This window comes from Schistocerca nitens, chromosome 10, assembly GCF_023898315.1.
Source record: "Schistocerca nitens isolate TAMUIC-IGC-003100 chromosome 10, iqSchNite1.1, whole genome shotgun sequence".
Taxonomy (NCBI): Eukaryota; Metazoa; Arthropoda; class Insecta; order Orthoptera; family Acrididae; genus Schistocerca; species Schistocerca nitens.
Window position 1 is genome coordinate 108,056,707 of NC_064623.1, and position 25,320 is coordinate 108,082,026.

Sequence of the window (25,320 nt, forward strand, 5' to 3'; positions counted from 1 at the left end):
ACCTTTGCTCAAAACTTGCCTTCTTCCAGTGCTTTTTCTGCTCCTTGATGCAGTTCATCTTCTGTGCAGGAGGCTGCACACAGTTGGCATGGAAGTCTATGATGAATAATTTGGTCATCCACACAGTCATACTGAATAGCACCTTGATCAATGTAGCTCTGTATTGCCAAATTAACCTTTGATCTGCCAACTCCAAATCTCAGCTGTTCAGTCACTTCCAAGTTGTCCATTACTCGTCACAGCCAGGAGGTAGAGTTTCTGAAACCCATTTCCAGCCAGGGAGAATGTAGGTTGTAACACACCATAGTTGTAACCTAGCTTTTTCAGCAGTGGTTGCGAGTGCCATAAATATTCTAAGAACACTCGTCCAGTCATTGTGGGAGCAGTACTTGCCCATACAGTTGATGCATTCTCTCCAGCTGCATTTTCTGTCTTTCATCATTCGTGGCGATTTCTCTTCAAACAGGAGGTGGTTCTAATCCTATGAGGTGGTAAAGCCATTTGACTGGACTGGATTTCGAGCAAACTGTTATAATTCTGCATTGGATCTGTGGCCACCTGTTTGGCGTATCCTAATGTGTACCAAAAAGAACATCCATACTCTGCCACAGAATAGCATAGTGACATTGCAAAGGTTTGTAGAGTTTCAACTACCACACTGTGATCTTGTCAGTATCCATAGAAGATTGTTGCTGGTGGAAACTTTTGACTTGCTGTTCGTGCGGTGCTTCTCGAAAGTGGGGAAATGTTTGATATTGCAGTGCCTGTGTCATTGAGAAGTACGATAAAGTGTTCCTTGAGGCATGCACACGCTTGCGAAGGAACTTTGCACTGTACTTCTGAACAACACAGGCAATGCAATATCATATTTATCCGCGGACACTGGGCAAGTAACTTTCAATTAAAATGTCTCCCCTGTACAGGATTATACATAATGAACGTATGAGTACACATTGTAGACACGTGGTTGACATCACGTGGAAGTTTGGGTCTGGCTGTGAGCCATGCTCAGATAGCCTAAGGTAAGATGACCACTAGTGATATGCAGAAAATCCAGGTTCGAGTCCCAGATGGGCACAAATTTTCATTGTTGTCATTCCATTATAAAGCAGACGATTGTCCATATTAACAACTGGAAATACATTTCACCTTTGGGAATATGTCATTGTCAAGGTTCTGGTTGACCACCTGTGACCACCACAAGGGAGGATCACAGTATGGGGTGTTCAAAAAGACTCTCCGAAGTGCTATATGATTGTTAGATGCGCATGCTATATGCTGCAGTGAATATACCGAAATGAAACTCAGTGAAATACAAGTTATTAATTTATTGAATATTCCTTTTTACTTACAAATTTTCACATTAAATGTTGTAAGTGTCACCGCTGTTGTTGAATACACAATTCAGCTCGTCTAATCATGTTTACAAACACAAGCTGTAACATTTCTTCTGTAACAGTAGCAGTGAAAGTGGATATTGCAGTTTTCAATTCATCGATGGATTTTGGACAGTTTTTATAGACAGTTGCTTTTGCTGCACCCCAGAAGAAAAAGTCAGGTGGTGTTAGGTCAGGCGATCATGGACGCCAAAGTCCCTGTGAAATTATATGATCACCAAAAACGTCAGCAAGCAGTAACATTGAAACACGAGCTGTATGCACAGTTGCACCGTCTTGTTGAAAATAACCATTCAATATTTCACTTAACACAAGTTCTCCTATGAATGGGTACAGAATATCTTTGCAGTATCATTGTGCATTTATTGTTTTGTCGAAAAATATGGGACCCACAATGCAACATCTAGAAATTGCAATCCAAACTCCTATTTTCACAGAATGAAGTGGTTCCTTATGAATACACGATGGATTTTCAGAACTCCACATACGAGAATTTTGCTAGTTCATATACCAGACAAATGAAACCACACCTCATCAGTGAAAAATGTTTCATTTAGAATAAATATCCCTTCTGTTTTGTTGAATGAAATTTTTGAACCATTGAAAATAATGCAGTCTCTTGCCATGATCAGTATTTTTCAGTCCTTGCACAACTGTCACTTTGTATGGGAAAAGTTCTAATTTTTTCCTTACAGCTGTGTGGGCCATTCCGACACTAACATCGATTTCCTGGGCAAGTTTTGTTACTGACTTGTTTGGACTCATGGACATTTTATCATAAATATCGAGTAATTTATCCTCAGACAAAATGCCAGGACAACCACTTCTCGGTGCATCTGGCACTGAACCCGTACTTCGAAATTTGTTAGTCAAATCTTGCACAGTGTCACGATGTGGGAGTGTTGTCTCCGGGAAAACTGAATTAATTGTTTGACAAACTGAAACTGTGTGTTTACCACCAGCTTTGAACACTTGTTCGACTAAAAACACACATTCTTCAATGGTTGGCATTTTAACAGTGACAAAAACGAAACAAATGAGCAAAGGAACTAAACTTAAATGGTCATGTCAACATGTAATGACACACACGAATGATACTACTATCGCTGGCTGAGATAAACAAAACAGTGGAATGTTGGGATAGTCCACTTGTAGGGAAGTAACCCAGGCAGGTGAACAATCATATGGCAAGCGCGGCTAACAATCATACGACACTGCGGAGAGACTTTTTGAACACCCCGTATTATGTACTGAGCATATTGTAACCCTTTTACATCTGTGTCTACTGTCTGAGAACAAGTAATGAACTCACTGCAACATTATGTATCATCCTGAACCATTGGTTGGGGACTAGCAGCAGCCAGACTGGGGAATCAGCATTTCATGCTTAGGCTGCCATTAACACACAATGCAAATGGCTGCATTTGTAGTATTGCCATGTCTGGGAAGCAATGACTGCTAACAAATGGTATCACAATATGTTCAGCAATTAATCACACTTCTGCAGTATTTTGGATGACAATTGTTGGTATGGTGGTGATCTGGGAGTAAATCCCACTCTTCCAGTATTTTGGTGGAACACAGTGCTGTTACTCCTGGTGTCACGTTGTGGGTAGCCATTGGGCATGACCTCAGGCCACGGCTAATACCGAGGGATCTGTTACATCACAATGGTACATGACGGGCATTGTGGATCCTAGTGTTATCTCTCATGATACAGTATTGTGGTGTCCTTTTTCAACAGGGAAATGCTCATCCACACATTGTGCTTGTCTTTATGAACAGTGTGTGTGATGGTGAGGTTCTCCTGTGGCCAGCAAGATCTCCAGATCTGTCACCTATATAATGTGTGTGGGATAAGCTCGGATGTCAGTTCCATCCCAGTGCCAGAATCCATAATATCAATGATCAGTCACAACAGTTCTGTGCTAACTTGCCTCAGGAGAGGATACAGTGGCTGTATGACACCTTTCCAGAATGAATCAGTGCATTCAAACAGGCCAGAGGGTGTGAAACACATGCTGATAAGTGGGCTCATCCTCAAAAGTTCTCTGTAACTCTGACTTCGATTTTGCAATGACTCTAATAATATTAGACAGTCTCCCATTTTGGGTGCTTCATCTTTTTTTGCCAGGAAGTGTATTTCATTACTTGTTTGCACTTCTCCACACTTATGCTTTATTCACGACCTCCTCAAAACATTTGTAGCATTCTATCCTTAAGCATCTCCACCAATTTCTTCCAGTGACATGGTATAATGTTAACACTGCAACTTCTCTTTAAGAAGATTTTGCCGTGAGCCTTACGTTATGCCTCTCCACTATGATTTGCTTTGCATATATACCTGCCTCAGGCTAGAGTGGGGATTGCGATGTTTAGTTGCAATGTTGATGCAAAAATTTAATTCTGTTGTTACTGTAAACAGTTTATTTTTAATTAGTCAATTTTCTTTGATTTACATCGCTTTTTGCATTTTGCTATTTATAAAAAGACCAAGCCATTACCATGATGGATACATGCATGAGAATATGTGAATGTCAGTATAATAATCATGAATATAAAATTTAATTATTTGATTTAACAAAGAAAATCATAATTTTACCTATTATTAATAAATGCAGAAAATAACATTACCTCTGTCTGGTTTCACAATATAAAATTGCATCCACACAACATAAGAAATATACATTTACTTTTTAAGAACGGGGCAGTTCAAAAAGAAAGAAAATTGTCCTTTTTTTTTATTACAAACTGTGAAAGATAGAGACACATTGTACATGTCACTGGATAGAGGAAGGTTCGAAGTTTTACGTTCCCACAGGCAGTATACTGTACTCTCAATACGAGCACCAGGTGTTGCTCGAGAAACATCAAAATGATAGTCCATTTCAGTCCACATGTGAATAAAGAGGTCCCTGTTCATTGAATTGACAGTTTCAGCAATTCAGTTTTACAGCTCTTGATGAATAGCTGCCATGTGTGAGACAGACTCTATTGTTTTTGTGCCCTCTTAGAGAAAAATTGTAAGGTCTGGGGTCTAATGACCTGGGAGACCTAAAGCAATGGACGAGATCTTGGTGTCCACCTCTTCCAACTCAACATTGTGGAAGTTGTTATTAAGACAATGCCGCACTTCAAGGCAAAGCTGAGGCAGGATGGTATCGTGCATCGATTTGACCAAAAAGATGAGTTGTTTGGAAAAAGTGTCCTCTGCCACATCCAGCAGAACGGAAATGTAAAATTCATACTTTGTGTTATTGTTGCTGGAATGCAATTGCTACAGTAACTGCAATTTGCAAGGCTTCATATGCAGGCTTTTTTACAGAACACGCCATATTATTGTTTGAGGAAGTTGAAGTTTCTGGCATGCCTGTCTTGTGGACTTGTGAGTCCATGTGAATGCATCTTGGATACACTTGCCATTTTCATTAGACATGTGTCGCTGGCCAGTGCTTTTCCCTTTGCACATGCAACAAACTTCCAAGAATTTTATATGCCAGTCATAAATCTGCTTGTGCAGAGGCGACTTCTAGCTGAATTGATGCCAGATGCACGTTGCACTTGAACGATGGATTGACTTCATGCAAATCCCAACAAACAAAATAATTTCTTGTGTGGTGTAGTCACCATGTTTCTACAAACAAACAATAGCACAGCTCTGTCAAAACTTTGAAATTTCCTCTGCCCAGTTACATGTGCAATGTGTTTCTATCTTTTACAGTTTGTCTGTCTTAAACAACTGAAATCTGTTCTTCCTTGTTGAATCGCTTGGTATAATGAATTATTTAAAATTGCACAAAGAGGAACCACAAAACAGGTATCAAGTGTTTGTGTACAGATTGTATTTCCTATCTATGATTTCATACATAAGTTGTCAGAACTTTATAACTCTCTAGTAATGCCACTGTGTGTAGCCCAACACATCAAATGACTGCTCCAGTGTGATTAGATCTGGCTGTGAGGAATTTTGAGCAGTATTCTTAACATAAGCAAAAGTCAGATACATCTTACCAGCCATGCTAGTGAAAGAAAAATATATTGTCTCAGCTTATATATTAATACATAATGTTTGGTGGACCCAGCACACCATCCAAACAGACTTGCCAGTCTTGGTGTCAAAGTACCAGTTGTGAAGCATTTTTTAATTTTTTGTGCATGACATGATGAAAGTATGTGCAGAGAAATTAATTATTTACATGTAATTTTCTTTCCATATTTGTTATCACTGCTGACTGACACACTAATATCAAATGTCACTGGGAAATTAATTTAGCAGACTATGCAGTGGAAATGGAAAAGTGATCACCATCTCACTAGAGTGAATGACACTTTTTAATCACTGCAAGGGTGCCCACACCATAGTTTATGGGGTGGAGCCTAGACCTGTGGGAATGAAGTATTTTTAATGTTTTGGAAGACAAATGGTGACTTGTACGTAGCCATAACAAAGTTCCAAATCTGACCCTGTTAAAAACCTTTGCAATAGCAACTTTTCAATCATTTTCTTGAAAGAAAAACAGCTGACTGCACTATATTTTTTCTCTTTCCCAGTGGGGTGGGAGATGCAGCCCACCTTTGCCACCGGGTATGGGCACCCTTGTATCAGTGATACTATATCATGCATTAATAGCTGTGACTTAAAATATAATGATACCACATTTCAGTCTTCCATTATGAATTTCCTAGAAATTTTTACTTTGTAGAAGATAGAGCACTACATTCTGTGATTTATAGTGGGCCTACAATAAAACAAGATAATAGTGAAATATCAGTGGTCAGTCAATTCACTGAATTAGCGTTTGATTTGATGCAATCTGTGAAATTGTTTGACCATCACCATCACTCGTCTCATTTATTGTTGTTGCCTCTTGTTTTAATATCTAACATTTTGATGTTGAGTATAATGCAGTTCTGGGATAGCATTGGACATGTCCATTTGTTGCAGAGTGAAAACGATTGAATTGCTATTGGAGTGGATGCATGCCCATCCACATTTAGTAAGGAAGGTCATTGAATGCGAAAGTGGGGTATTCGCGCAAGATTACAAAGTGACTGGTCCTCTCTCGTACCTACTCTACTACAAGGCTGACCACAAGGAATTATTGCCTGTGCTGCATCTGCTCCTTAAAAATGGTAGGTTAAAGTATTGTCATTCTGTGAAGGTTGTACAACAAAATTAGAGTTTTGTGAATGGTGAATCATTTCAAATGTATACACATTCACATTGTGTAATTTACTTATCTAAAGCATGGTGTGGGGAGCAGCCACACAATTCAGTGAGGTGGTCATATCTTAGTATTAAAAAACAGACCACAAGTCTTCCATTAGGTGATAACCAGTAAATTATCTGCCATTTTATGAACAAATTTGAATGTTATGTCTGATTGCTTACAATGAAGAATTAACAGACTATTACAATTTTGATCTTTTTGTTGTATATATTGTTTGTTCACTCACATGTGAATGGTATGACTTGTCACATTGTAACGTGGGGTAATTTTTTTCCCTCTCATACTTAATGTCACCTTAAATCCACATGTCAAACTTCAGCTAGCAATGCACTCTTTAAAATCACAGAAATGGGTATTTCTTGGTTTGATGCTTCAGCAAAGAGATGGATACTCCCAAATGCTGCTAGTTGTTATTAATTGTGAGCATAAAGTACGTGATCAGGAAACTACAGCCATCTTATTTTCACAACAATCATTTAAGAGGAATCTTGCTTCAAAGCTTTGTTAAAAATCAAATCTAATATTTGTACCAGCCCCTTTTTTTTTACTTTCTGATAAATGTTTGGAAACACATATTTCTGATCATTGTTCTATCTTCAAAAAAATATTCTGTGCATTGAATATTACTGTGCACATGATGGTGAATTCTATGAATGTTTCACTGTTTCCTGTGGAGATGTACAACAGATGAACAGATGCCAACTGAGTCCATCAACAGAAAATCAGTGAATTATGTGATATTTGAAATGAAATGTGTAAATGCTCAGACAAACATTTAAACACTGCAGACATATGAGCAGGAACACTAGATATTGCAGACAGCAAATCCACAAACAGCAAAGAAACGGATGATAGCTATACTTATGACTATCCTCAAAGAAAAATATAAACCTGAAATTACCTCTTGAGGCAAAGAAAAAGCAGTGGTGTATTGGCAGAATATAGGTGGTAGGAATGCCTATTGTTCTTGTCAACTATCTTCTACAGAAATATAAAAAACTGAAATTACCTTGTTAGGCAAAGAAAAAGCAGTGGTGTATTGGTAGAACAAAGTTACTAAGGAATGCCTACTGTTCACAACAAATTTCACTTTGTCAGTTGTGAACATCAAGAGAGTAAGTGGGAAAATAGTGTTGCAGAACAACTTAAGAATTACTGGAAGTAATAGCAATGTCTTTGAGCTTTTCTTTCTGAAGCCAGATAACAGTTTTTAGTGTCTGTGGCACCATCTTGATTTTAAATATTGTTAACTATATATGTACAAATGAATTTACAGCTTCCCAAAGTTAGATTATTTGACTCAAAGTATTGTATTATATTGCATCTAGAAAGATAATAAAATTTTTATCAAAAAATGTGAGGGAAAAAGAATTGATTCAGCTAATTCAACCAAAGCTTTTATTACAAAAATAAAAGAGGAGAGTGCTGGTTTCTGTGATTCTTATGTGTACCATGCAGATCATTCTGATTTTGAAAATGAAATGATGCCGAAACAGTTGTTTCATTCAAAGGGGAAACACATATTGAGGCAACTGTGTAGTCCATGCCTGCACTTGACACATTTATATACAGGGATTATTGTGATCAGACTTGATGGTTAATTGGTACCTGTATTATATGTTTGTCTTAAAGAATTGGCTGGAAATAAGTGTTTTGCACCAAATCTTGTGCTAGACTCATTGAAGTCTGAAAAACTGAACATTACATTTTTGATAAAATATGTTATGTAGGCATTAAATGTGTAGAACAGGCATTTCTAAGTGCAGAAACCATGTGCAAATATGTTGCTTTCTTATTTTTAGTAACTTACAACTCATGTTGATAGTTAAAATTATATATACGAAATTTTTGGCAAGTTGACTAACAGTGGCAACAAAATCAAGACATGTTTCCACATGACATGTCTTGAGTGTTGCCACATCAGTCCTGTTCTTTGATAAATTAATAGATATATTTTTTATACATAGCCCACTTAACTTTTTTAGAAATATGCGAGTTTTTGAAGCACATCACATTTCTTGTTGTATCTTTTTTCCTCTTGTCAGTTTTTGTGAAACTATTGTATTGTATTGTAATCTGATTATATGTCTTGTAATTAAATGTAAAAGCAAATGTTAACAATCACTCATGAACCTTATTGCCATGAATGAGGGAGATAAAGCAGTTTTTATTTTATTTTTTTTTTTCAAAATATAATGTAATGAATTCATCAGAAAATAAGATATCTCAGATCTACATGAAGATTATGTTTGGCAACCTGTATGAAGTTCAGTTGTCAGACATCTTAAACTGCTCTCTTATAAAGTATTCTGGATCTTTTGCTCATAAAATAATGCACAAACTGTCTAACAACATAACTTATTGTTAGAAGCAGAAACAGAGTGGTAAAACATTGTAATCTATGTGCACCTATACAGGAACTGGACAAAAATACGGAAACACTGTTGAAAATGCACGCTTGAACGTAAATGCGATTGCTAGCCAAGACTGTAAGTTGTACTGTTGTATATGACCATGAACGGCACCTATACAATGTCTTCCATATGTGTCAGATGTGGCCAGAACCATGTTCAGTGTAGTTGTGAGTGCATTATGTTAGAGCTAAGTGAATTGGAACACAACCAAATTATTGGTGTTTGCATGGCGGGTGCTTCCATAACCAAAAGAGCTGAAGTATTTGGTGTTCCAACAGGCCCCATAGTGAAGATGTATACTGCATAGAGGGAAGGCAGTGAAAGGTCTTCTGCTAAGTCACATTGTAGATGAAAGTCTGTGATGAGCGATCATGACAGATGGTCATTGCAAAGGTTTGCAACAAAAACTAAGGAGACCACTAGCGCAAAAGTCATTGCAGAACTGAATGCTGCACTTGCAAACCTTGACAACACCGAAACAACACAAAGGGAGTGCTATAAGCAGGGAATTTCGAGGTGTGCTGGAATTCCAAAACTACTTGTCAGTGATGCAAATGCTGTAACGGGAAAATATGGTTCCAAAGCCATAAAACCTGGACTCTGGAGCAGTGGAAGAATGCCATTTGGTCAAATGAGTCTTGTTTCACACTGTTTCCAACTTCTGGTAGAGTTAATGTTCCAAGAGTGAGTCTTGTTTCACACTGTTTCCAACTTCTGGTAGAGTTAATGTTCCAAGAGTGACATGTTTCAGGGGTCTGGTGGTGATGTGTGCAACTGTATCATGATTTTCTGCAAGCCCCATGGTTACACTGCAAGGTCATATTACTGCCAGGGGTTATGTGAACATTTTGTCTGATCAGCTGATAACATAACCACCCTGTTAAGCTACAAATGTTGTTACTTAGGTCTTTTGTTCCTGATGTTGAAGGCTTGGAGTATCTGTTTGCTGCAGCTTGATCACATGAAAATTAAATCCTGGATTAACCATACAGTCAGGTTAGTTAATCTCCTCGTATAAAATGATGTAGCCAAAACATATAAATGTCTTTTATAATGCTTTTATTGCATCATAAGATGGCGTCACACACAACTGAAAATCTAATACAGTACTGACTCACACAAAATCATAGCTAGAACTACCTGCCTTTGGCTGTTCATGCTGAGGTTTGTAAAGCTTCTAACAGTTGGAACATGGTTATTTAATTTTTAAACAGGTATTTTGATGATTTCGAGTAAAAGTTGTACATTGCTTGAGGAAAAAATTAAAGAATTTTAGATGCATAAATCATTGCTAAAAATCACTAATAATGAATAAATCGAAAGAATTTCATTTCTGTAGCCAAAATATAGAAAATCTAATATTATAATAATACATAATTTACAAAACTAAATAACTCTGCAATTACACAATTTATTTTATTACTAACATGTTTCCTTGGTCTTTTCATTACATTGAATAGTAATAACAAATAGGCTTTATCTCAAGAATTTTATAAATATGAGTTTCAGTATTTGTTTATGTTAATTGATCATAGTTTTGGATGAAAACTGTATTTTGTGACATTTCAGTTACAAATCATTATAATTATGTTCAAAGTATGAAAACAAACTGAATTGATCTCACAGCACTGTTACAATAGGTGCTCGTTACATTTATCAACTTTGCTTGTACATCACGCATTGGTATTGCTCAGGTATCACAGATTTTGTTTAATAACAGCCTATACCTTTACATTTCAAGGACCACTCCCATGATACATTGTTTATTCCCCTAAGGTAATGAATTCTTGCATGTTGCTTGGCCACCACAGTCACCAGATCTCAGTGGTGTTGAGTCTTTGTGGTCTGTTTAGGAGAGAAGAGGGCATGATCATTACCTGAACTTTTACTGATTTGCAGGAAGAGTAATATAACATTATCTTGACATTATCTTGAAAACCATCCACTCCAAGATGACTGGGAGCTGTTTAACGCTAATGGATTTCTTACACCATTTTTGGCACGGTAATGTGTCATATTTCTGGTTTCCAGATTTCTGTCCAACACGCTGTAATTAGTCTAATTCTACTTTACAATCTTTACAGGGATGATACCTATGGGTCTGAAGAATACCTTTAGCTTCTTTATTTGATAATGGTTCTTGAAATTTTTTAAGTAAGCTTTCAAAGGATAATTTGCATCTTTGTTCAAGAGTCTGCCAATTCAAGTCCTTCAGCATTCGTGTGATGCCCTCCTAGGTGTAGTGGCACCAACGTTGAAGATGGGAAAAGGTTAGCTTCGGTGCAATATTTCTGAGCACACAAGTTACAGTCAGGCATAGGCCTGTTGACAGTAAGTTACGCTACCAGCGGTTGTGAAGTAGAATGGAGGCCACAGGGCCGTAGACCCGCTGAAAAGAGTAAATGCAGCGGTTTGCATGGCGCAAGTTACAGGCAGAAGTGGCCCACTGGCCCAACCCAGGTGTTATGAGTACATGACTTGGAGTGATGCGTTAGCAAAACAGAGCCGCACAGCCACATGTAAATAGGCGCCGGTTCACTAACAAGGCATTCAAGTGTGACAGCTCTCCTGGATTGTGGGGCGTGTCACACCTCTAGCTACACGCAGTAGCAGATGGGGCACCAGCATTCCAGTCCATGGCAAGTCATTGGTTTGACCCTCTGAGGTCAATTCTGGGTCCGCAGCCAGCCAGTGGTGGGCCACGCCATGCCTTGCTACTGCGGGCAGTCTCGTTGGCTCCCAACACACGCCGGAGGCATTCCGAGGTGAGGGCTGCAGATTCGGATGCAGGCGCTTGTTGTCACCGCGATCTTAGCCACGCTGGTGAGGAGGCACACAGCAGGCACCTTGCAGCTCTCAGCGGGTAGTGCTGAGGTGGCAGGGGCGAAGACTGCTGAGTTAACTGCCAGCGAATCCTGACATCGCCACAACTCCGTGGCCATACGAGGCTGACACAGCACAGGGCACTGCACAGGTCGCTGAGGCAACCATTCCACGCCAAGCCATTTTGCAGACAGCAAAGTGGTGTCCTCAGTATTTCGGGACCCGGTGACGCAGACCGAGAGGAATGGGGGCACTGTAGCTGGAAATAATAAATCACTTGGGAAACTGAGACAGGTTTTAATATGGCAGATCCTGAGAGCCCATCCTCATCCAGCATTCCTCTACACAGGAGTCAAACAGACCTATGCCCATTTGCGCCACCCTTCTTTATACGAGGGTCCCAGAAATGTTGTGACAAACTTAGAGGGCTTGTAGATGGTGTCTTGAGGAACAAAGCGAGGATAGGAATCCCTGTCTAGAAATATCATCCAATGACGCTTCACAGCACTGAAGTTGTAGGTGCTGGTGCCTGCCTCTAGGCCACCCCTTTGGTGACAAACTTGACTTTGTATGTTGACAAAATGTCTCGCAATGTTGTTTGTTATTCAGTTATTGTGACTGACTGCCACGACCACCAGTGGAGAAGATGGAGATAGCTATTGTACAGAAAGGCTTTGTCTCCAATGAATGCCACGCTCTGTTGCCTGGCAGATGACACTTTCAGACGTGGGCTACCATCTGCAGCTTATTTTTCTCCTGTATGCAAAAAAACATTGAGGGTTTCATAGGGTCCCAGGACAAAAATAAACTGAAGATGGAAACCCATGTCAGAAACCATCATCCATCAAGGCAACAGAGCAATGCCTTTGTAGGAGACAAGGCCTTCCTATGCAGCAAGTAGTTCCATGTTCTCCACTGGCAATCATCGTGATTTGTCACATTCACTGAACAACAAACAACATTGTGAGACATTCTGCATATGGTCCGTTGGTGTACAAGTCACATTTGCTGCCATAGGAGTGGCTTAGTGGCAGCAATGGTGTCTATACCTTCAACACTCCGTAATGTCAACGGATGACATTTATGGGTGCAGGTTCCTATCCTCAATTTGTTCCTCTGAACACACACTACAACCCCTCAAAGTTTGTCACAACATTTCTGGAGTGCCATGTATACACCATATGATCAAAAGTATCTGGACACCTGGCTGAAAATGACTTACAAGTTCGCGGCGGCCTCCATTGGCAATGCTGGAATTCAGTATGGTGTCGGCTGACCCTTAGCCTTGATGATAGCTTCCACTCTCGCAGGAATACGTTCAAACAGGTGCTGGAAGATATCTTGGGGAATGGCAGCCCATTATTTACGGAGTGCTGCACTGAGGAGAGGTATTGATGTCATTTGGTGAGGCCTGGCATGAAGTCAACATTCCAACACATCTCAAAGGTGTTCTATAGGGTTCAGGCCATGACTCTGTGTAGCCATTCCATTACAGGGATGTTATTGTTGTGTAACCACTCTGCCACAGGCCATGCACTATGAACAGGTGCTCGATCATGTTGAAAGATGCAGTCACCATCCCCGAATTGCTCTTCAACAGTGGGAAGCAAGAAGGTGCTTAAAACTTCAATGTAGGCCTGTGCTGTGATAGTGGCAAGCAAAACAACAAGGGATACAAGCCCCCTCCATGAAAAACCTGACCACACTGTAACACCACCTCCTCCAAATTGTACTGTCGGCACTACACACGCTGGTAGATGAGGTTCACCGGGCATTCACCATACCTACACCCTGCCATCAGGTTGCCATATTGTGTACCGTGATTTCACACAACATTTTCGATCATCCACGGTTTATGCTCCTTACACCAAGCGAGGCATCGTTTAACATTTACCGGCATGATGTTTGGCTTATGAGCAGCCGCTCGACCATGAAATCCTAGTTTTATCACCTCCCGCCTAACTGTCATAGTACTTGCAGTGGATCCTGATGCAGTTTCGAATTCCTGTGTGATGGTCTGGATAAATGTCTGCCTACTACACATTATAACCCTCTTCAACTGTCGGCAGTCTCTGTCAGTCAACTGATGAGGTCGGCCTGTACGTTTTTGTGCTGTACATGTCCCTTCACATTTCCATTTCACTATCACATTGGAAACAGTGGACCTAGGGATGTTTAGGGGTGTAGAAATCTCACATACAGGTGTATGACACAAGTGACAGCCAATCAACTGACCACGTTCGAAGTCTGTGAGTTCTGTAGAGCACCTGATTCTGTTCTCTCATGATGTCTAATGACTACTGAGGTCGCTGATATGGAGTACCTGGCAGTAGGTGACTGCACAATTCACCTAATATGAAAAATGTATGTTTTTGTGGGTGTCTGGGTACTTTTGATCACATAGTGTATGTTGAATATCCCTTGGTATTCCCAATTGGTATGGGTCCCACACACATCATTGGTATTGTAAGATGGAATTTGTGAGCAATTTCTTTTGTAGAATGTCTGCATTTTCCAAGCATCCTGGCAGTGAAGTAAACTCTGCCATGTGCCTTACATGTGACAGAACCTATGTGCACATTCCATTTCATACTCTACATATTATTATACCCATCCAACTATTTATATATGATTATAATAGAGGGAAACATTCCACATAGGAAAAATATATCTGAAAACAAAGATGATGTGACTTACCAAATGAAAGTGCTGGCAGGTCGACAGACACACAAACAAACACAAACATACACACAAAATTCTAGCTTTCGCAACCAACGGTTGCTTTGTCAGGAAAGAGGGAAGGAGAGGGAAAGATGAAAGGATGTGGGTTTTAAGGGAGAGGGTAAGGAGTCATTCCAATCCCGGGAGCGGAAAGACTTACCTTGGGGGAAAAAAGGATAGGTATACACTCGCACACACACACATATCCATCCGCACATACACAGACATGAGCAGACATTTCAACTATTTATATAAGTTGACTGTAGTCATAGAATACTACTTTTTCCCATTTTGTAACATGCATAATTTTTATGTTCCTGTACAATTAAAAAAAGACGCCAGTCTTTGCACAACATTGAAATCATACAAGATCTGATTGAATATTTCTGCAGTTTTCTTCAGACAGTGTATCATTATAAACTGTCCAGTTACATTAATTATCTATGTTCAACTTCAATGTGTAGTAACCACTCACAGATGGCAGGTGGCAGCGCTAGCAGTAGAGGATGTATATAAGGCATGTTAGGAGGATATGGAAAACAGTGTATTCATTGTCGTGATGTGGAAATGGAGCAATTTGTCCAATGTCCAAACAGGCACATCATTGGCTTTTGGGCTGAGGGTGGGAGCATTTCCAATACGACCAAGTTTGTACACCGATTGTGTCCCATCACAGTTAAAGTATACCACACATGGCAAAATAATGCAGTCTGAAACTGTGGTGCAACAGAGGCCACAGATGACACAGATGAACTGAGAAGCTATTAACAGTGTCTCCCTGACGATTGCTCAGCAAATATTACTGCATATGGGTCTCCGCAACAGGTGCCTGGTCCATGCATCCATGCTGATTGCTGTTTGTCAATGGAAAAAGCTGGAAATTGCATGCCAATACTGCAATTGGCTGTCCCCTGAGTGGCAGTAGTGGTCTTTTCAGATGAATCAAGTTTTATGCTCCATTGAACAGATGGCAATTGGCATGTACAGTGTGAAACATATGAAAAATAACACTCTGCAACAATTGTTAGTAGAGTTCGAGCTGGAGGAGGGAGAGTTATGGTATGGGAATGTTTTTGTAGCATTCCCGGGGTGCTCTAGTCATTCTGGAAGGCACAATGCATGTCTCACAGAGGTCTGCACTACGAAAGGTGGTTATTTGGGCTTTTGAGAGGTCATGTATATAACTGCACCATCTGCAAAAAGTCTGACATTGCTATTAACATTGTCTGCCAGGTCATTAATATAGAACATGAACAGTGAGGGGCTCAACACACTTCCTGGGGCATAGCTGAAGTTATTTCTACTTTTGCTGACAACTCTGCATCCCAGATAACCTATCAAGAAATTGTCAAACCAGTAGCAGGTGTGGCTTGGTACCTCCATGTGATTGTACTTTCTACAGTAAGCATAGGTGTGGGGGCAGTGTGTTCAAGACACCTCATTTCAGTTGCGAGCACAATGTTTCTAGGATTCTGGAACAGATGGACATCAGTGAGACTGGATTTTTTCCATCCTGTCTGGTGTAGGTAGAACAGAGATTACGATCGCTCATACTGATGATGACAGAGACCGGTGGAACAAATGTGCTACTCATGCGCTCAGTGACACTGGAGTTCACAAAGTGAATGGTTAGCCAAAAGCAGAGACTGGAGCATAGCAGAAATCATTGTAAACATACACTAATATTCAGGGAGCAAACTAAATCCTAAACAGAGGCAAGGTTAATCGCTCTACTGTCAGTGGTGCATATCAGAGGCTTCAGAGAATAGTGATAATTGCTGGACAAGTGTCACCATCATCATCATCATCATCATCATCATAATTTTGAACAGTTTTAGCCCAAGGCTGGGTTCGTATGGAAGATAAGCCTAGCCATCTGGATCTGTTTTTCCAACATCTTTCTATGTTCACTCTGGTCCTGTCCTTGCCTCTTTTTTTCAACACACTCCTCCACACTATTCTACCAGCTATCACTCTGTATTTTCTTGGCAATATCTTGTTTTCCATTCTGTTTAAGTGCCCATACCATTGTAACCTTAATGTTTATATCCTACACTGCAAGGGTTCCTCTTTCATTATTTCCCTTATGCTTTCATTGCTCATCCTCTCTCTCCTTGTTACTCCTATCCTACTTCTGAGAAACTTCATTTTACATGCCTGTAATCTACTGGACAAGTGTGAGGTTATGGTATTTGTGGAGCACCCTCCATAGGAGCAAGCTGTAGCCATGGTATGGATGCTGAGTGTCTCTGACCTACCCTCCATATTGATACTCGGGCTGGAATGGGAGATCCAAATTGTGGTAGGTTACTGTATACCTTGTGCCTTTAACTGACATGGGGAGCTAGAAATGGCCCAGCCTATGCTGACTTCACCAAGGAAGGGGAGAGACATGTACTGAAATCCCTGCTAATGGCTCCTATGTTATTTCCTCATCACAGTTGGCAGTGTAGTATTTTGGCGCTGTCTGTAAAATTGGCAGGTGATTGATGGTATTTCCAGATGCCTGCTGTTCGATCCTGCCTGCAGGGGAGTTGGCGCCAGCCAGTGTTCCGGTGGGGGCAACAGTTTCGCCTCCACTGGCATTTTAGTCCAAGAATTCTTAACCTGCACTGATAACTTGGTGAGGAGGCTTTTGGTGTTAATGGGAGATGAAAGAGGCTTAGGGGATGGAAGTGGTAGCAGCACCATCATGGGCCATCACCAGTCATTGTCGACCCACTGTTGGCACCTAAACTGAGGACAGAAGCTATAATGGTGGGATGCAGGTTGTCAAGCAGGCTTGTCTTGGGTGCGATGGTGTGAGTCCTGCCCAGAGGACTGCCAAGGGGGAGGTCACTTGTGGCCAGAACTCATCATGATGCTTGGCTGTGTATTGCTAAGTCGCATGCAGTAGGTCAGACTACATCCATCTGCAGCAGTGGACTTGTAGGTCGTGAGGAAGCTAGTGGGTGAGTGCTTTCGTGGAGTGCTGTCATCATATTCTTATTAAGCATCTGCATTTTGAATGTCTTGTTCATCATAATCCACACACCTTCCAAATTGGGCATCGGATGTAGAGGGGCACTAGTCTGGTGAGCAGTACTATTGTATTTACAAAAATCTTGAACTAACTGCAGATTCCATGAATTTTCTAGGACTGTTTCCAGACACCAGGATAGAAGGTTCCCTCTCTAATGCAAATATGATGGGGAGGGCATGGATAGTTGCTGGCTTGATAGTGGTAGCCATCTGTGCTACATGTGGAGAGCTAAAGCGGGCATGTACAATGAGCAACTACATGCTCTGCACTATGCTCTGGTGGAATCTATATGTACTCTTTGCCATGGGTGATCATGGCATGGCCAAGGGTTGAAATGCTGTGCCAGGGCCGACTGATGTAGGCACAGATCTGATAGTTGTGAACCGTATGTTCTGTGCCGACGTCAACACCAGCCCACAACCTGTGATGTCATGCTATCGCCTCCATTTTGCATGTTCCCCAGTGTGCAGTGTGGAGGAGATCCACTGTGACTCCTGTTTATAGGAAAGATAAAAGAACAGATGTGCATAATTACAGACCAATACCCTTAACATCAGTTTGCTGCAGAATTCTTGAACATATTCTCAGTTCAAATATATTAATTTGATTTTATTTTATTTGATTTTTTATTGGTCCAGTTTTATCATACAGCACAAATTGTACAATTGATATTGGACAGGTCAAAGATAAATTACAATAATACATAGTATTAGCAAAATAGTAGGCATATTAAAAATAGGTACCTATTACAATTAATTTTTTTACATATTCAGAAATTTTCTGACAGAATAGAAACAGTGCTTTATTAGAAATGTCTTTAGTTTTGCTTCAAATATGGGATGAGTAGCATTTTTTATTTCCTCTGGTATCTTACTGTGTAGTATTACACCAATGTTGATTATGCTGATAGGCAGTTGTTCTGTGACATTTTTGATGTATATTTGATTTCCCTCTATTACTATAGTTGTGTAAATTTTTTTCTGTAGCAGTTTGCCTGTTTTCAGGAGGTAGTCTCTTGTGAACAAGATAGTTTCATAAATGAATAAACTTGGAACATTAAGAACACCAAGATGAGTAAAAATGGGATTTACAGGACTCCATCATTTTAAGGCCACAAATTATTCTTAGAGCTCTTTTATGCATTCTAAAAACTTTTACACTGTGTGTTGAGTATCCCCAGGAAACGATCCCATATCGCACTAGTGAGTGGAACTATTTCCTTGATACAGTAAAGCTTCTGTCTACCAGTGGACATGGTTTTAGAAAGCACCACTTATATGAAACTCAGCTTGCCCTTTTCTCACGTGATATACTGCAACAGGCACATTCCATATTATTAGAGTTCCAAAAATCATTTGACATGGTGCCTCATTGCAGATTGTTAACAAAGATATGAGCATACGGAATGAATGGTCAGATATTTGAGTGGCTCGGAGACTTCTTAAGTATCAGAACCTAGTACGTTGTCCTCAGTGGCAAGTGTTCATCAGACACTGGGACATTGTCAGGAGTCTTTCAGGGAAGTGTGATAGGAGTGCTGTTATTGTCTATGTACATAAATGATCTGGTGGACAGGATGAGCAGCAATCTGCAGCTGGTTGCTGATGATGCTGCGATGTATGGAGGATGTTGTATTGAGTGGCTATAGGAGCGGTTTATTGGAAGAATTTTAGGAAAGTGTGGTTTGTCCTTAAAGGAGTCCTCATGTAGGATACCAGTGTGATCCATTTGTGAGTACTGCTTGAATGTTTGGTATCTACATCAGGACAAATTGAAGGACAACATCAAAACATTTCAGAGGTTGGGTGCTAAATTTGTTACTGATAGGTTTGAACAACATGCAAATGTTACATAGATGCTTGGGAATTCTACTGGGAATCCCCGGAGGGATCACGACATTCTTTTCCAGGAACACTATTGATAAAATTTAGAGAAACAGCTTTAGAGCTAATGGCAATATGGTTCTACTGCTGCCAATGTACATTTCATGTAAAGATCGTGAAGAGAGAAAAATTAGGGCTCATACGGAGACACATATAGAATCGTTTTTCCCTCACTCTATTTGCGAGAAGGACAGAAAAGAAAATGACTAGTAGTGGTACAGGGTACCATCTGCCATGCACTGTATGGTGTCTTGCAGAGTATCTATGTAGATGTAGTTGTAGTGGTAGATATGTGAGAGCAGAGTATGGGCAGAATTACTGCTCAGTATTCAGATTCAACTTTGGCTAACAATAAGATACCATTAGTTGCATTAAGGTGGTGTGGTAATGAAAAATATGCGTTCCCTTAGGCAGGTGCTCCAGCCAGTCCCACTGTGCAGCAAAGAACATCCTTGCAGAGTAGCAGATCATGGTCTGTTTCTAAAGCTACTTCATATGCTGTAACTGGGAATTCACTGATGGTGTATCACTGATTGATGTCTGCAGAAAGTCAGTGCTTTGTGCTTTCTGTCTTGGCATCTGGATCGTGCGGAAAACAGGAAAATTTGTCCATGTTTGAGTGCTGAGTCTGTAATGAATCTGATAATTATAGTTAGTAAGGAACAATCGCTACAATTTCAGCTGCTGCACCATCTTATTAAAAAGTTTCAAGTGAGGACCAAACAGCAAATAAGGGCTTGTGTTCCATCAGGTGATACTTAGTACCATATAGAGATACGTAAAACTTCTTGACGCTGTATATGATAGCCAATGCCTCTTTCTCTATTTGAGAGAAATTTTACTGTGCCACATTTAAAGTGCTTGATGCAGACACAATGGACTGTTCTGTGCCATCTGCGTATTTATGGGACAGTGCTGCACCAAATGCATCAGTAGCTAGTTTTAAGTGTTTGTGCGAATTAGATGTTGCATCACACAATGAGACAACAACGTTCCTGGAGCATAAGGTCAAAAATATGAGGGAATCCTGAAAAGTAATGTCTCCAAATTTTGTTATGTGAAAACTGTTTAAGCTTTTTAAACAAAAGAAGCTATAACATTACAGGTCGGGATTGATCTATGAAGTCTTGAATATCTTATTTGTATCCGTGAGCTGGTATGGACAAATTGGGATTTCGGGCATTTCTTTATATAGTTTTGCGTGATTAAGTCCCGATGCTATGCAAAGCTGTTGTTTAGTTACATGTGCTTTCCGATCTGTTATGTTTTACTTTCCGATAATAAATCATATTTTTTCTGATTACTGTTAAAATGTAATGTTGATACATGTTTGAGGTCATTTGGAATAATATTTTAATAACTATGCAGATGACATGATGTCATTCTTTTACTCTTAGAAAAAGTGTGTTAATTGTGCATTTATGAATGGTCAGTGTTGGGAATAGTGATTATGATTTGAGAAATAATTGAGTTGATGAAGTTCAATTGCACACAATCGCATGGGGCAAATTATGACCTTGGATTTGATTGTAGATGTATGCAGGTCAATTTCGTGACAGGCTAGTAAGCATCGCGAGTGTGACGCGGCATCGAGACTGATTTTGCGCCGCCGATGGTTTGCTTTAAACTCGTAAAAATACAATTTATGTGAATTTTTAATTATTGCAAAAGCGGAGAATATTTGATGGTTATCCCACAGTTGGTGGGCCATTGTGGAGGACATAAGTTTGGATAGAAAGATCATTTTCAAAATCCAATATAAATCCTGCTGATCGAAGTAGCCTAACAACCCAAAAGCATATACGTGGTTATCAGCAGAAACAGTGTACTATTTTTCACACACATTTACACTCTACACTGAGGTGCGAATAATTTGTGGATGCGAAATAAATATTTGAAAGCATTTGATTGAATGAAAGGAAAGATATAAAGTTTATTCGTAAATTTTGTCATTTCATGAACAGTGATATTTTCTTATAGTGGTGTAGAGCCTTACGTATTATTAATGTTGTGACTGATTGTAAGTGCTCTTGTTACAAGTCGAGTTTTTGGCCTGATTAAGAATAGCTGGTTCTTAGAGTCTCAAAGATTAAGTGAAGAATAAAATCACACTTAAATTATGCTGCATCAAAACCCACTATCTTTATACTATATTAAGCTAGCTATTCTGGAATCAGGTGGTACCATGGCCATGTAGTTGTGTGTTGTCAACAAAAAATAAGTAAACACAAACATAAACATTTCTCATGCTCTGATATTGACGTGGGCAAGAAGAGACGACGACGACGACATACACGTATACATATACAAACAGTACAGGGCTATTACAAATGATTGAAGCGATTTCATAAATTCACTGTAGCTCCATTCATTGACATATGGTCACAACACACTACAGATACGAAGAAAAACTCAAAGTTTTGTTCGGCTGAAGCCGCACTTCAGGTTTCTGCCGCTAGAGCGCTCGAGAGCGCAGTGAGACAAAATGGCGACAGGAGCTGAGAAAGCGTATGTCATGCTTGAAATGCATTCACATCAGTCAGTCATAACAGTGCAACGACACTTCAGGACGAAGTTCAACAAAGATCCACCAACTGCTAACTCCATTCGGCAATGGTATGCGCAGTTTAAAGCTTCTGGATGCCTCTGTAAGGGGGAATCAACGGGTCGGCCTGCAGTGAGTGAAGAAACGGTTGAACGCGTGCGGGCAACTTTCACGCGTAGCCCGCGGAAGTCGATGAATAAAGCAAGCAGGGAGCTAAATGTACCACAGCTGACGGTTTGGAAAATCTTACGGAAAAGGCTAAAGCAGAAGCCTTACCATTTATAATTCCTACAAGCCCTGACACCCGATGACAAAGTCAAACGCTTTGAATTTTTGACGCGGTTGCAACAGCTCATGGAAGAGGATGCGTTCAGTGCGAAACTTGTTTTCAGTGATGAAACAACATTTTTTCTTAATGGTGAAGTGAACAGACACAATGTGCGAATCTGGGCGGTAGAGAATCCTCACGCATTCGTGCAGCAAATTCGCAATTCACCAAAAGTTAACGTGTTTTGTGCAATCTTACGGTTTAAAGTTTACGGCCCCTTTTTCTTCTGCGAAAAAAACATTACAGGACACGTGTATCTGGACATGCTGGAAAATTGGCTCATGCCACAACTGGAGACCGACAGCGCCGACTTCATCTTTCAACAGGATGGTGCTCCACCGCACTTCCATCATGATGTTCGGCATTTCTTAAACAGGAGATTGGAAAACTGATGGATTGGTCGTGGTGGAGATCATGATCAGCAATTCATGTCATGGCCTCCACGCTCTCCCGACTTAACCCCATGTGATTTCTTTCTGTGGGGTTATGTGAAAGATTCAGTGTTTAAACCTCCTCTACCAAGAAACGTGCCAGAACTGCGAGCCCGCATCAACGATGCTTTCGAACTCATTGATGGGGACATGCTGCGCCAAGTGTGGGAGGAACTTGATTATCGGCTTGATGTCTGCCGAATCACTAAAGGGGCACATATCGAACATTTGTGAATGCCTAAAAAAACTTTTTGAGTTTTTGTATGTGTGTGCAAAGCATTGTGAAAATATCTCAAATAATAAAGTTATTGTAGAGCTGTGAAATCAGTTCAATCATTTGTAATAACCCTGTATATGTGGCACCTTACAACACAACACAACAATATCATGGTATAAAGCTTTATTAACATTCTATGTCTTTATTATTCATCACTCCGGCGATGAACACTTCTCCTGAGAGGCCAGTTTGTTGATATGATACCATCATTGTAGAATGTGTGCTTTATTGACAAAGCCACAACCTCACCTCTTCTTGCACTGCTTCATTGCTATCAAAATGAAGTCATCAAAGGCATTCTTCAAGTTAGGGAAACAGATAAAAATCAGATGAGTGGTGGATGATCGATGGCAGTGAAGGTGTCTGGCTGTTTGCAGATGTCGTAGCACTCGTGTGTGTGTGTGTGTGTGTGTGTGGTCTTGCATTGTCATGCTGAATGAGAGGGTATGCCATGGCTAGACAAACTCTTTGAATTAGTGCATTCAGTTTTCTGTGAGTCGTGCACCAATATAGTTACGTTACATACTGCCATGGAACAGTACACTTTTCCCAACATGACATACCAATAAATTATACCGCAAAACATATTTTTGAGAGTATATTCATTTTGTGTTCATCCTATCCACAGGTGTTCACATTTATTTATGTACCATGAACATTGTTTCTTTACTTACAACATTTTACAGTAGCTGTCTTAAAAACTTCTGCTACAAAATTCTGCAATACTGTTAGAAAAGAAACAATGTTTGCCACATGTGAATATATGTAACTGTCTGAAGATGGGATGCCAGGCATCTTGACATGTGATCATCAAAAAATAAATGCGCATACAATCAAATGCTTGCACTTGATTCATTATAAATTAACTTTATTCCAATGTCTTAATATGTCCACAACAGACAGAATTATTTCCTAATGTTAATACAAGAGAGAATACAAAAACAAAGTACAGCAGCATCAGTCAACAAGCAGTTATGAGTAACTTTGCCATTTTTTGGCCACAAGCAGGTCATTCAAGTGTGTGTGGATATTAGCACACTAAACTTCAAACAATGTTAACAAGCATTTTCAGATGTTCGTCCACAAACAATTTTGATTCCTGAACGCACAGGCATAGGTCGTTTCTGTTACACTAATTTTCTTTGTTTATTTTTAAAAAGTTTAAAAGACTAAATCACTTGAGCGTAGCGGTATCAGTGCTATTGTACAGAAGCCAAACTAGAAAAATGTGAACAACTGAATGATGAATTGTCAAACTGATAATGCTTGCTCTCACAAGTTTAGTACTTACTGGTAATAATGAGAATATTTTGGTTGATATCAGTACTTTTTGTCAATATTTCTAGTTTTGACAGTACAACAACACTCACCCTCAAAAGGTCATTATACTGAAGTATTGATAAAAACACTGACACCTATATGACATTTCTGCCATACTTCTCCCCACAACCCTTCAAAGCAGTGAGCTCTTTCCCCCATTCCTTGTACGCACATGTGCATGTGGCCTGTAACTTCACACTGTGAGTGCAGATGTGTTTCTTTTTCTTTTTTTTCCCCCCTTCTTCAAATCGAGCAACATCAAAATGGCATTGCATTGCACATGCAAAGTGTCAGCTAAACTTTCACCATTGTGTGCCTTGAGCTGTCTCACCTTACCTTTTCCCTTCTCTCTTCTGTCCACACCGCTTGTTCCCAGTTGAGATCATGCACTACCACCTCTCCAAAATCCATCCTCCCCCCCCCCCTCCTGTGTAGACAGTTTCCCTCCTCCCCTCTTGTCTCTAACTTCATCTTCACCTTTCTCATCTTTCCCCTCCCTTCCTAGCCCCTTCTCCCTTTTTCTGTCTCTTACATCCTCTCATCCTCTGGCCTCTGAACGTCTTTCATGTTGTTGTCCCGCCACTGCGCCCTCTGCCAAAAAACCTGCCTCACACAATCCCACTACTGCCTCCTTGCAACTGTAGTTTACTGTACACTTACCATATTGGCTCCCCATGCTTCAGCCAAGCGGTCAGAAGATGTGTCCTTGGAAGCTGTCTTTAACATTACATATGACAACCAAACCATCTATGCCTTGACTTCAGCACAACTCAGCAACCTGAAGATGTTCAAAGAAATGAAACCATTTGTAACACAATAAATGTGTATAGCTACGGATGAGATTGTTTTTATTGATCATTAACAAAACTGTCAGCTGTGGGCTTGAGATGATCAAGATCATGTATCTACATGCTTTTCTTCTATGTAG

At 40.1% G+C, this 25,320-nt stretch overlaps 1 protein-coding gene across 6 annotated transcripts in view; it reads left to right on the forward strand.

The window, feature by feature from the left end:
• LOC126210645 (ankyrin repeat and protein kinase domain-containing protein 1-like) overlaps positions 1-25,320 on the forward strand; it is a 206,979-nt gene that overhangs the window by 140,912 nt on the left and 40,747 nt on the right. For all 6 annotated transcript variants that reach the window (XM_049939966.1, XM_049939965.1, XM_049939968.1 and 3 more), the window contains one exon: positions 6,343-6,530. In XM_049939966.1, the coding sequence (XP_049795923.1) occupies positions 6,343-6,530 (188 nt within the window). The remainder of the gene's footprint in view (positions 1-6,342; positions 6,531-25,320) is intronic.